Source organism: Vidua chalybeata, chromosome 7 (assembly GCF_026979565.1).
Source record: "Vidua chalybeata isolate OUT-0048 chromosome 7, bVidCha1 merged haplotype, whole genome shotgun sequence".
NCBI lineage: Eukaryota > Metazoa > Chordata > Aves > Passeriformes > Viduidae > Vidua > Vidua chalybeata.
The window spans coordinates 30,688,668-30,702,919 of NC_071536.1; the positions used below are offsets into that span (position 1 = coordinate 30,688,668).

General features: G+C 36.3%; 1 protein-coding gene across 1 annotated transcript in view; it reads left to right on the forward strand.

Moving 5' to 3' along the window:
• The window catches only part of CCDC93 (coiled-coil domain containing 93), a 35,112-nt gene that overhangs the window by 10,836 nt on the left and 10,024 nt on the right, over nt 1–14,252 (forward strand). The window contains exons 7-17 of the mRNA XM_053947811.1: nt 1,900–2,000; nt 3,108–3,147; nt 4,554–4,646; nt 5,106–5,156; nt 6,125–6,211; nt 9,253–9,369; nt 10,787–10,849; nt 11,031–11,104; nt 11,659–11,740; nt 12,844–12,915; nt 14,008–14,079. Coding sequence (XP_053803786.1) covers nt 1,900–2,000; nt 3,108–3,147; nt 4,554–4,646; nt 5,106–5,156; nt 6,125–6,211; nt 9,253–9,369; nt 10,787–10,849; nt 11,031–11,104; nt 11,659–11,740; nt 12,844–12,915; nt 14,008–14,079 — 852 coding nt within the window. The remainder of the gene's footprint in view (nt 1–1,899; nt 2,001–3,107; nt 3,148–4,553; nt 4,647–5,105; nt 5,157–6,124; nt 6,212–9,252; nt 9,370–10,786; nt 10,850–11,030; nt 11,105–11,658; nt 11,741–12,843; nt 12,916–14,007; nt 14,080–14,252) is intronic.

The window sequence follows — 14,252 nt, forward strand, 5'->3', positions numbered from 1 at the left end:
AGAGTCTGTATCCAAGTGGCTGATCTTGACCTTGTCACTGAAGAGGCAGAAACAAAATAATCACAATACTGTTACGGGACACCAGTACCTAAAATTTTCAGCGTAGTTTATAAAAATAAAGAGGATATTTAATTAACAGTGATGAAGAGTTGCCTTTGGTTACTGAGAACCAGAAGTGTTTGCAGGGTTTAGTGTTTATATTCTATTAATTTGTATTCTGTCTTCTACGCTGTCTCACAGACCTCTAGTTTGCAGGTGCAACTTCATGATACACAAATTTTTTACTTTCGTTCATCATTACTTGGAGTGTTATTAGCCAAACACCTTTTCCTTAAGTAGATGAGCTCTCTCAGGATCATGTCTTCTAGAGCTGGCACCTGATCTTCTTAATGAAAGATTAGATCACGAGATCTCCTAAGGCATTTAGGCATGAGTGCAGTCTAGAACACACAGGATGAATTTTTCAAGGCAGAATGTGCACAAGCTTTCCTATCTATCCATAGGAACTGGAAGGAGGAGAAGGTGGCCATTAGATGAAGGTTCTTTTGCAGGTCACCTTTGAATCATTGTGCACTGGAATTGGAAGAGAAATCCACTCTCCTAAAGGAGGATCAGCAGGTGTGAAAGATTAGTCAGTTGTGTGAATTCATTATTGTAACTGAGCTAAGGACCGACCCTTTTTCCTCAAGGGGGGAAAGATTCTACACTAAGATTCAAGGTCATGATCTAAAGGTAGGAAAAGGGCATGTTAAATATCAGTGATGGTCATTGGAATAAGGACTACTGCTGCTGAAAGGTGACTTGCTGGTGAATTGAGGTTGTCTTGCAGTGGTTTTCTTCAACCACTCAATTACCTGCTGCCAAGACTATTGTTTATGGTGTGATGCCTACACTTCATGTAGCACAGGTATAAAATAGAATGTCATCATAAAGCTGTAATTATTTTTATGACTTACATTGCATTTTTTAGATGTGTACATTTAGTGGGAAATCCTTGGTCATAAAAAGCTTTTTCTTGTGACAGTCAAAAGTGTAGCAAGATTGAATAGCTGCAAGCAAAGATACATTATAAATGAACTAAAAATTGTAAAGGGCAACTGACAAATTCAGGAGATGCTTGCCAAGGAATATTGTCAATTTGTACTTGTTTGAAATCTCCACTTTGGGATTACATCTTTGAAAAAGATGGAAAGTCATTTCAGCAGTGTTATGGTGCAGGAATTGTTTGTTGAAAATAATAGTTTGTGTGGTATGGAAAGCCAGATAAAAAAATAAATGTTCTCCCTTTTGTTTTTAAATTGGAACAGCTCTATTGGTACAAAATAGTAATTGTGAATTTTTGTTTTATTTGATGGGCTGTTGTTGAGCTATTGGATTACACTTGGATAACAGGAGATTAAAGTCATTTTACTACCAAACTTCTTGAGACATTTTTTCCCTTAAATTGTAATAAAATCTGCTTTACTTCCATTGTAACCTGTGATCATTGATTATCAATGTAATCATAATAATTGCATTTAATTATCTAATATGAGTTTAAAAGTAGAATTAACTCACAAAGAAGGTAACATTTCTAGACAGTGGCATTAGCCAAATCATTTTAATAGATGTTGAGTGTGTTACTTTTTACTCTTCTCTCAAACATGACAGAGGAGATGGTTGAGACATTGTTTCATGTTAAATAGTAATTTATAATTTTTATTTAAACTTAGACAATTTCTAGAGGAAATTGCTTAGAAATTAATTCAGTAAGGTTGTATAATGTAATTCCAAAAAGAGAAACTGAAGGATGTTTATGGGTAAGTATATTGACTTGGAAAACAAGCCCTTTAGATGACAATTCCTCATTTATTTTAGAAAACCCTTTTGCAAACTCTGAACTCATTCACTGTCTTGCAGGAGGTTTACAAACCCCAGAGAAAATACAAACGTCAGACAGGAGCTGAGGAGCTGCTGGATGAGGAATCAAAGGTTCATGCTACACTTCTGGAATATGGCAGGTGAAAAGCTTCATTTAGCTCTCTCTGGGTTTTATAGTGTGTATTACAAGCAGTACAGATAAAATTTGGATTGTGGTAGAGCTTTTCCTACTACTTCAGAATTGAGCTATTTCAGATTTACTCCTGTTTGGTTTCAGATTTTGTTTCCTTACCCTGTAAATTCTCTGGGGACTGGACAGTCCTCATATTTGTGAACCATATTTTGTACAATGGGAGACCTGGTTTTATGCTCCTTCTAGGGTGTGTTTTTTTAACATACCAGTTTTTTATAAAAATGGCTTAAATACATCATCCTTCCAGGTAGTGTGTGTCAAGCAATATTAGGTTTTTGCAAGCAATCCACTGAAAATTTGGTGAAAAAGGACCTGCAGTTGCTGTTGCTTCTTTTTCTCATTCTCATGTGGTTGCTGCATGAGGAGGCTGCGTCATGGTTGAATGTTTTGTCTTCTCACTTTCCTGCAAACTTTCATTTGGAGACAAAGTTACCAAGGTATTCACTTTTCCATTATCTCTGAAAGTCCCTCTGGTTTACTGAGATCTCCAAACACATAAAAATGAAGTTATAGAGCTTCTATTTCTAGTTTCTATTTCCAGTTTTCTTTTCACAGTTTAGTGGTAAGGACATCTTGTCTGCTGTCTGAGCTCTTAATACTTAACAAGTTCAGATTACATCTGAATTCCATTTTGTATCTTCTGGGGCTTCTTTTCCCACAAAGCCATAGATTTTTTGATTTTTTTTGTCTTACTGTTTTGAGTACTTTCCTTTTAACAGTAACATGGACTGTAGTGTAATAGCTCAGGATTAATTTTCAAATGGGAAGAGGGCATTGCTTTTTCCTCTCGTGAACTTTCCATGACAGTATTTTATGGAAAGTCAAGATTTGCAAATGTTGATGGAAGGAATATGGAATGTTCGGATGATGGATCTGAAACCATTCTATAAATATGCTCCAGTACTTGCTTATTTAGTTTACTTGAAACATTTCAAAACTAAATTGATCCTGGCCCTTGTTGCATATCTTATGTTGAAAATTGATAAAAACTTAATGTATTTGTGGAAGTCATAAACAACAGTATTTTTCCTTTATATTACTATTGTTCTTTTAGGAGATACGGATTTAGCAGACAAGCAGGCAAAACAGAACAGGTAAAAATATACTAATTTAAAATATTCAAATTGTGGGAAGAACTGCATTGTTGAAATGTTGGTTACTGTTAAATCTTAAAAGAATACAGCAGAATGAACAGCTATAACATCCACTATTAACAGATTTTAAAAATGGCTAACTGGAACTAAAAATCTGCATGCCATGAAAGGTGGAATTGATTATACTTTTTAAAGGATTTCCTTCATCTCTGCTCACAGATCATATTTTACAAACTTATTTTTTGTTTAGAAGAAAGAGGGTTTGGGCGTTGTGTTTGTTTTGGTTTGACTTTTAGTGTTAGGTAGTGACATATTTTGTCTGTTCAGTATCTTTTAACTGAATGTTCCATAATGTGATCATTAAAGGGTCTTTCTTTTCAAAAAACCATTAAACTTGGTAAGAAATATTGTAGACATTTATTACAAAACACTTTGTTTAATGTGATAGAGAAACCTATAAATAAATAAAATTATAAATAAAACATTATCCTTCTTGAAAATTAGTATCCTTTCTATGCTTTTGATGATTATGGGATCTTAAAATGTCCATAAAATGCAGGGTGCCTGCAGTTTTGTGATTTCAGTGCAGATATTAATTTGGCTACAAGCTTTTATTACAGACAGAGATAATGAAGATAATGCATTAAACACATCATGGACCCAGCAATACATTGAGTAGATTAAAGTTGCTCTTCTTCATTATCTCAATATTCCACATACAAATGTCACATTTAAGTTTTTATAAATAGAGATATTTTGCAATCTAGGCATGCCTGTTTTCACCTCAGAGTAACCACTAGTCATGCTTATAGAGTTCATTTTGTTTCTTCAAAAATTCTGTTGCCTTTGGGTTATTGCATATTAGATGTTCATCGTGACTGCTGTGGCAGCTGAGCTTCAGTAAGGCAGAAGTGGACAGTGAAATATGTTAGTGGTGTGGTAGGGTAACCTAGAAATTGAGTCTGGCTGTCCCCAGCTCTCTTTGTCAGTGGTACAAATTCTTCTAACTGAACCAGGCATGTTTGCAATTTTTATGTTTATGTTTGTTACTCCAATATTAAGTTACAAAAATGATTTATTAAAAAAAAAAAATCAGTCTTGTCCTGTGTAGTAGGCATCATAATCTGGGTTGTCTCCTGAGGCTGGCAGCTCTCAGAAGGCTGTGGAATAAGGAATCTTCAGACCAGATAAGTCCATAGGAAGTCAGAGACAAAGTCGGAATACTTGTGAGAAATCAGGAAGGCTTACATTTCAATTGGCATGATTTGGAGGGTGAGGATGTTCCAGTAGCTGAAATGTATTCTTATAAACAGAACAGCTACATTCCAGTTTTCTCCTTGACGTCTTTCTTAACACCTTAGAATATTGGAACTAGGTATAATAATGTCTTAATTTTTCTTTAAAAGGCTGAAGATAAAAAAGCAGTGCTACCTCCTGGGCTTGCCGCAGCAGGGAAAGCTGAGCCTTGTGATGAAGATGACCTTCAGGCTGCTGAAGAGGTGAGCCCCAGACACAGTAGGCATGGGAGTTAATAACCTGGGGGAGAGACCAGCAATTTTCACTGCCCAGTCGTTCTCCAAAAGAAGGAAAATTTCCTTGGTTAGTTGAAGTGAGAGTTGCTTCCCACAGGAGAATACAGAGCCTGAAACTGATGCACAAAATTAATGCTTGTTTAACACTCAAAACCTCTTTTTTTTTTCCCTTGAATCTGAGCATTTGTTTAAAAGATTGAGTTTTGGTTGGCAGTAGGAGCTGAATAGTCTGAGTGAAAGTTTACTTTAAATTGGTAACTTCAAATTTGGTAGCTTTAGCTGCCTCTTCTTTTCACAGATTTAGTGCCCTATTACATGTTTTAAAATACCCATTATATGATACTAATTATATGTATGTGTCCCTGGCAGAAACATAGCTAAATTATAGCAGTTAAATTGTGTATAATTCTTCATATTTTGCTGTAGCTTCGCATTAAAACTCTGATGACTGGAATGGCTGCAATGGCAACAGAAGAGGTCAGTAGCATTTAAAACTGATACAGCTTTGTTTAAATTATGGTTGATTGTGGCAATTATTCTTAAAATCAGACTGCTGATTCGGGTCTGAAGTCATGGAATGACTGTGTTTAAATTTTCATAAGGAGAGTGCATAAAAATGGTTGAATTAGGAAGACAGTAAATTTTACAAGGCTAATTAGTTCATCATTTGCCTTGAAATTATAATGACAGTATAAACAAATGCCTCTTCCAAGTGGTTTTCACAAGAATTTCAGGGGAAAGATATCACTCTGCAGCTACCCAAGATGCACTATCTTTATTCAGCTTGTGAAATTATTCAGAGAATTACTGAGGAGATTGCTGGAAAACTGTGCCTTTCAAGGTTCTTTTCAAAGCACTTATAAATACAACAACATTAGTCTAAGACAAAGAAAATACTGGATATGTATTTTCTTTTCTTAATTAATTGTATTTAATGATATAGTGGAACTTGTAGTCTGTTCTTTGATTTCTGGGTGAAAGGACTGGATATCATTTCAGTTGTTAAACATAGTTTCTGTTTATGCTGGAGTTGTGAAAGAAAAGGTAATAATTAGTCTTGTCTCAGAGTTGACTGACATGCTTTCTGCTGAAATCCATTGTGGAATTCAGGTCTGTTTGAAAACTGGTTTTATACATGCATTCAATTTAAAGGTGAATTCTTGCACATGCCTGCATGCTTAGCGGTTTATTAAGCAAATGCAAAATTCAGTATAAAGAATAAAAAGTTTCTGAAATATGAATAAAAATTTGCTGAAAAGATTTAAGTGAGAAATTTCTATCAGCAAAATTATGTTTGGAGGTAGAAGGTTTCCTGGACTTTTCTTATGATTAGAGATTTTTACTCATTGTGCAAATTTGTCTTCAAAATTAGAACTTATTGGATATTGTCATGTAAAAGTACAGGCAATTCCAAAGCTTCAAGCATTTTCTTGATACAATTGCAGGGCAAACTGACAGCCAGCACAGTTGGCCAGATTGTTGGGCTCCAGTCAGATGAGATCAAGCAAATTGTGTCTGAATATGCTGAGAAGGTAAGTGTGTTACCTAAGTGGGTTTAACCATGGGCGTGTTTGATAGCTTTTTAATTTAGGCTTTAACCTGCCAACTTCATTGCCACGATTCTCTTGAAACACACTTTAATACATGCTGTGGGCAGCAGCACAGCCAGAGTTCAGGAAAGTACTTTAAAGAGGCTTAAACATACCGAGGCTTTTGGTGTGATAGTACATATCCCTAAATTGCATTTGGACTAATTTGGGTTTAAGCACCTGCCTGAATGCTTTCATGGAGGAAGAGGGGCCTAAGTTCTATCTATTCAAACTAGAGGCCTAAACTCTTGATATGCTTTTAAATGTTCAGAAAAACATGTTCTGTGCTAAAAAGCACAGAAATACAGTTCTGTGGACCTGCTCAGAGAAAAGTCTAGGCCTCCTTCACTCAGATTTCCAGATGTTTGCAGTGGACTCCAGTTCTCAGTCATGCCCTGCATCTCAACTTTTGAATCTCATCTCATCAAACCCAAACCTTTGTTGCTTTGAGAAGTCAAAGCAATTAAATGTGTGTGTTTGCTCCAGTTACTGTGTTCAGCTGTGATTGTTTTTTTGCAGTAATGTGAAAAGAAAATCTGGCTCCTCAAGCAATTAATGCATCCAATACATCACTGCCAGATATGAGTTATAGGTCGCTCTTACTTGTCCAATAGTCTTCTCATATTTCTTCCTCTTTGTTGACACATTTGAGGTATGGAGCTTTCCCATTTTGGAGATAAACCCTATAGCTCAACAGCAAATTCTTGGCCTTTCTTTATTATAAAAGATTGGAGGAACAGAAGCCCAAGGGTCATATTTCAATGTTACATTTCTTCTGTTCTGAGAGGAGAGAGCAGGACCTTGACTATTATAGTAGAGCAGTGATTAATACTCTGCAAAGTAAGAACTGATTCAAGTCAAACCAAAAATAGATCACTTTTCAAATCTATGGGATGTGATAAAAAAAAAAATAGAATTTCTGTGCACGTATGCATGCACCAGGAAAAGAATTAAGGATGTTATCAAAGAGTTTATCCAAGCATCAGCAATGTTTGGATATAATTCTAATAGTCTTAGCCCCTGGTAACTGAACATAGCCTGAGAAACACAATAGTGCCTATTTGTTTACCAGAGTCTTAATAGAATCCACAAGCCCAGTAAAGATACCTGACAAGGCAAATTCTAGGTCTGATGTTGCCATGGGCCAGGGCCTTTCTTGTAAGAGGCATTTTTGCAGAAGATCAATGCTTAGAATTTTCTGCATTTACCCCTCCATTCTGCTGCCATGTTAACCTGCTGAGTGAACTGGAAGAAGGATTGTAGTGTCATTCCTCACCTTCTGAAAATACTGACAGAAAATTATTAATGAGTAGCAAATTGATCGTCTTTAAACAGTCAGAGACATGAGTGATGATTCTTTCCCATTTTCAAAAAGCAAGACATAAAGTTCACTTCTTGAAATATGATCCACCTTTTTGTGCCAAAGCTGTACTACATGAATTTTTACTATTTCTGCAAACATTAGTCTCAGACTGGTTTAGCTCATGTTTCTTTCTCTCACTTTTCCATTTTTCTCCATTTGTATCTTATGCTTGTGAGAGGCTAAATGTGGTGGTGAGAAGGATAAGGTTTTGGAATGCATAACAAGATGAAGGAATGTAATTTGACTAAATAATTAGAGGAATAAATAAGACTGAGTGTGTATTTGTTGAGTAGTTCAGGGTCACAGGTGTTGCTTAGAGGCATTTCTTCCTTTCCTAACAACAAAAGCAAAGAAAGCCTCTGAATTGTTGGGTTAAGCCATCAGAATTGGTCTTTTCTTGCTGTGGATGTAAAAACATAACAGATCATTAAGCTGCTCTTCAATAAATTACATAGAAAATGTAGAGGAGGAAGACAGGCTTTGCCTCTTATTTTCATTTAAAATTAAGCTGCTTACCCATCTGCCTGGAGTGGAACCAGGAGCAAATATGAGTGAAGAGTATATCACACTTCTTGTAGCATTTTAGCTGATTATGCATTGTAGCAGTTGTCAACATTTGGTAATTATTCAAAAAGCACTTAGTATTGAAGTCTTTGACAGACTATAAATTAGCACTTGAGGTACTTGAAAATTAACTGGTTTTCTAGTGAAATATTGGAAAATGGATTAAGTGAAAAAAAGAAGTCTGAATGCATGAAGCAAATTACAAAAACAGATGGATATAAGTATCAAAGTAAAGACTTCCAAAAGGTAAAAATAATTTTTAGGCAAATAATCCCTTACAGATCAAGATCTCACTGCTTTTTAATGATTCTTTTGTCTACTGCAAATATACAATTTCTATTCCAAATGTTATGTTTGATAAAGAATGTTTCTGTCAGCTTTGCTTTCACAATTCAGAGAGAAGAGGAGACTGGATCCAGATTGCTGTCTCTGTTATGCATTTATGAGACACTCTTGGCAGTGCATGCTGGGTGGAGTAGTTCTCAAAGGCTGGTGTCAGCAGTACACGTGCACACACAAAAACCCTCCAGAGTGGTAAATGCATCTACCACTGAGTATATCATTGTCATTCAGCATGGAGATGCATCCAAGCCTCTATTTCAGAATACACTATTGTTCAAGGCTTCTGAAAATTCTGGAGCTACTTGTTGGGGTGTGGAACATCTCTGATTCAACAAGTTCAGTGAATACCACAGCTTAAGGTGTTTTAGTATGCTTGTATTTTTTCCATTGAAGAACTCTACCAGGTTTAACCATAATGCTGATGCAAAAAAAAAAAAATTGTCAGTCTTCTAGTGTACTGTAGTATTTTCCACCTGTCCCAGGGCACCTGATTCTTTTAGTTTCCTTTATTTGTAAATTTTGGAATATAATTCAGTTGTTCAGCTGTTTCCATATTTTGCTGTGAGGTAAGTCAGTAAGTCATTCTTTTGGACAGTGGGACACAGTTCTTAATAAGGAATATCATAAGTGTGTCCCACTTTGGTATTTCCTGAGCTTCTGAAGAAGCAGAAAACAATGCTGTGAGGTCCAAAGGCTGTTGTTATGGTTTTTTCAGCAATCTGAGCTTTCTGCTGAGGAGCGACCAGAAAGGCTTGGAGCTGCCCAGCAACACAGAAGGAAGGTGGCATCCCTCAACAAGCAGATTCTGCAAAAAACCAAACTCCTCGAAGAGGTAAGTATTGTGTGTGTAGTAAAGAAGAAAACATTGATTAAAGTGGTTGATCATAAAGTTTTTGCCATCCAGAACATACCTGCAAACTATCTTCTGCACCAGCAATTTGTCATGCTGAACAATGATTTCTCTGCTTGCATTGCCCTTGGATTGTGAGAACAGATTGTGTTCCTGGGGGCAGTTAGCTCAGCCTTAATTTTAGTGAGGACCATGCCTTTGCCATTTTAACAGTTGAGGGCCCTTTAATTCTCTGCAGCTTGTTTTCAGTACATAACAATCTCAGTGCTGTTTTTATATGGGGAAAAAATGTACTGACAGCTGTAAGCCAAATATAATCCTTTTATCACTTTACTAAAGTAAGAATTTCCTGGCTGAATTTTATTTACCACTTGCCAAAAGCAGCTTTGAAATCAGTGACAGTCAAGAGCTCTGTCTTTTAAAAAATATTTATGGAGTTCTGGCTTCAATACTGCAGTAAATTTTGGCAAGATTTCTCAAAACTAACAATTCATGTCAGTTTTCCTGAGATGTGGACTGCAGACATAATTTTTTTTTAGTTACTTAGAATAAAATTTATTGGTGAAAAATTATGAAAAACAATGAAAAAGCTTTATTTTTATAAATCTGTCTGTGGAAAGGGAAGAGTGGAGCATTAAGTCACAGCCCTGTGTTGTGAACAGCAAACTAAAGCAACGTGAAAGGAAGTGGAACTGAGCTACATGTGCATTTTTTGTTTGCTCACTTTTGCTCCACTTTTGTAAACCATGTCCTATTTTTGTTGTTACTATTTGCAATGTTACCTTAAATCATAGGGAATTTAAAGAAGGATGTTCTTCTAAAATTAGCCTCTGTAAATTAATTGACAAATGAAAGATCTGATATTTGTTTATAATGTTTTGCTCACTTATTAGACTTTTCATAGTGACACAGAAGAAAACAATAAAGCAGCTTGGTTATTTGGTGTGGAAGTGTCTGTGGTTTGGTGCCATGGTGCTTCTGTGCAAGTCTTGAAATGCCCTGACTTATTTGGAGAAGTATAAAATGGGACTCATTCTTAGCCTGGTGTGAAACTAGGCCAGTACAACCAGACTAGAAAAGTTTGAGCAGTTTAGAAGAGATTCTGTCCAATAAGTCACCCTTCTGTTGGCCTCGATTTTGTAAAAGCTGTTGTTTATTCTGGGACTTTATACACCTAAGGGATCAGGTGGTAAATGATTGCTATTAGTAATTAAATATTCAGTCAGAATTCTTGCACTCAGATGCAGGAGTAGCTGACAGGAAAAGACAGTGTTTGTTATGCTTGGCCTGCTGTTTGACAGACAACCATTATGAACAGCTCAAATATTCTCTGTTCTCCATTACAGGTGTAATTAGTGTGAATATAGAATCCAACTCTTTTTTTATTCTTTTGTAACAGTTGCAAGCTAAATGTGCTGATCTGCAGGCAAAATGTACCAAAGCAAAAAAGACATTAACAGAGGTAATATTTGTTTTTTTCTGTGCTGTTTGTAGCTGAAACTTTTTTGAGAAATTCTGTTTGTGAAGGAATGTATTAAACAGTGAAGATGTTTGCCAGCTTAAGTCACTGATCTCATGGTGTGGGACAGTCAATTTATTATTAATCTATTTAGTATCAATTTGTTATTAATTGTAACCTTTAGGTTAAGAGTTACAGTGAAAAGCTGGACAAGGAATTGGCAGCCTTAGAAACAATAGAATCCCAAGCAGATTCTAGGTAAGTTTCTTCCTTTGTTACCTTTGAAATTCTGAAAATAATGGTTTTTAAATGAATCATTCAACGTTTCTTGGTTTGTCAACCTTAACAACTAACTAAAATTAAAAAATTAAATTATTCTCCAGCTTGCTTTCCAGAGACTGGGAAATATTGCAATAGGATTCAGTCAGAATGAAAAGTGTCAGTCTGTAGTTCAAAATAATTGTAGGTTTTTAAAGCAGGAGAACCCTAGACACATCTGACAAGTAGATGAGGCCTTCTTGATTTATTTTGTTCATATTTGAAGCCTTCATCTCACATAAATTAAACAGAAGTCTCTAAAAACTTTCACAGTAATGAGGTTAAAACATAACAAAGCCATCAGAATATTCAGTGTAACACTCCATCTTTATTTTGACCTTGGTATATCAGTGCTGATATTTGGGGTTTTAATTTACCCAGGTTTTTATTATAAATTTATTTAGAACTAAGTTCATTTTAATATATATTAATTCTCGATCTGTTTAAATTAGAAACTAAAAATATAACATAATTTACTGGATCTTCAAATTTAGTATATTACAGAGTCTGCGAGCACTGGTGGCCATGAATGAAAACCTAAAAAGCCAGGAGCAGGAGTTCAAAGCACATTGTAGGGTAAGTTCCAGTGTCTCCTAGAAGGAGTCATCTAAAACTTGGTAAATAAGGACTTTCATGGTCTGTTGTTGTGCTGTGTGTCCTTGTCTGTCATCTGTCCCACACCCCCAGGTACTGCTGACTCCAGGTTTATAGTGAGTATTAGCACCCCTGGAGCAGGGAGGAGTGAGGAAGGAGCTGAGCTGGTGTGGCCTTCCTTAGTACAGGGCAGGTCCTAGACACCACACCTGCCTTAACCTGGTCAGAGCTGTGGCTCTTGTGGCTCCTCTCCCTCCCATTCCCATTCTGCTAAAACCAACATGTGGGGCTGGGCTGTGCTGGACACCCAGCTGTGCTGTCACAGCCTGGCATGGGTCATCTCTGCCTGGCTCATGCAGCCAGCAGTGACCTGAGGGGGCCAAAGAGGAGGGGTCAGCAAGGCCCCACCTTTGGAGCAAGCCACCAGAAGAGACAAGAACAGGATGGAGCTATTGCAGTTTTCAGAGCACATTTGAGTTTCACTGCTTAAGTGCTGTGTTTGGTGTCCTGCTACTGCTGTGTTTATGGATTGCCCAGAGATTGGATCAGAGAGAAGTGTTTTCATCTCCTTCTGTTCAAACAGTAGTGGATGGAATTTAATAGAATGAAAAGAAGTAAATAGTGTTCTAAGGCCTACACTGAGTATAGAACCTTGTTTTCCCATATGTACTTCTTGGGAAAGCTCTCAAGGATTGTACTGGACGCTTCCTTGCAAGGAACTTTTTGTTCATTCATTTCTCCAAATGCCATACATCACTTTTCCATGTCACACTGTTGTAATGTTGCTTTGCTTCTTCTGTTTCATTCTCCATGTCACTCATTAGTTGTCTTAGCTGGATCTGGTATATTTGCAAGTAAGGAATGAATCTGTTCCCATGTTTGATAAAAGCAGACAGTTTAATGTAATCAATATTAATGGATACCTTACCCTTAAGCAGGGAATGCTATTTAATCTTCCAAATTTAAATATTATGTGTGTGGTCAGCTCTGAAATTTTGTTAGAAATTGTGTTGTCAAGATCCTTCCCTACTCTCTTAAGAGAAGAGGTCTTAGTTAAAAAAAATCAGCTTTTGTTTCTTTTAAAGGAAGAAATGGAGAGACTACAACAAAATATTGAGAATTTGAAAGCCGAAGCAGCGGAAGATGGGGAGGAACAGGTAATAGCAAAAGTGTAATTTCTTATTTTCAAATTGCATTTTGGAATGTATGTTTAAGTCTTTCTGACTTCTGGGACATTCTTCTAAGCCTTAAAGTATCTGCTGGAATATTTAAAAAGCTCTGTAAAGCCACAGTTCAGGCTAATAATCCTAGAAATAGAGGAGTCTGCAAACAGTAACAGCATTATCTGTTCTTTTCCATGGGGCTCTGCTCATAGATGCTTTTGTGCCTTTTACTTTTTTCTTTGTAGTACCAGAGAAGAATCTCTGAGTGTTGTGCTAAAAGCATATCTCTGACAGAAACACGTCTTCCTCAGAAAGAATGTCTGGTTGGGTTGTTTTTTTCTTAGAAGTGGGGTTATCTGAAGGATGAAAGCACGAGCTTTCAGTGGCTCAGTGCACTGCATGCAGTGAGCAGCTGTCAGAAGTTAGACTTTAACACAAGTGCATCCAGACTGATGGCAATGAATAATGAATGAACAGAAAAGGAAATGCTTCAATTACTTTATTTTCAGTGGATAAACATTTGATGCATTCATGTCTCTGGAACAAGGCAGATTACAACTTCCATGATGCTGCTGTCCTCCTCAACAAAGCATGAAAAAAATTAAAGTGCAGACCGAAATCTTAAATTTTTTAGCAAGAAAAAAGTTACCTTGAAGCCCACACTGCAAGAAGTTTAGAACACTTGTCATAGGGTTTATGTTCTGTTCAGGTGCCTTGTTTATTCTTAACTCCTCCACTGAATCAAAGTATAAGCACTCAGACAAGGGGTACTGACAATCTTTGAATTTGTATCTTCATTTAAAGTGTGACTGTTGTAAAACAGTGCAAAAGCTATTGATAACTCTTAAAAACTAAAATATCAAAAGTTAAAAACCATCTAAACATCCTTGTTTAGAGTAAATTATGTCAGGCTTTTAATACACATAAAGAATTATTATTTTAAAAAAACCCAAAGAATGAATGGTGGTGTTATTGTGGGAGTCAAAGATAGGCAAAACCAGAAAACAAACCCAATGTGCCCATTTTTGCACTGAAGCTCTCATATGCTACTGTAATACACAATTGGTTTGGGTTCTCATCTTCCAGGAGCCAAATAAGATTATAGAAGAGCAGTACAAAGTTGAGAAAGAGAAACTTCAGAAGATCCGCCTGCTACTGGTGAGTTACTCTTTGTGTCCTTACTTGTACAAAATTGTTGATGTTTGTCTTATCTTGTAACTTCTAATACTTGGTTTTGTTGTTCTAATTTTAACAAGTCTTCCTGTCACAAATCAATTGCAAAAAAAAAAAAAAAAAAAAAAAATTGATCCTCAGCCAAACCTTTTTGTTTT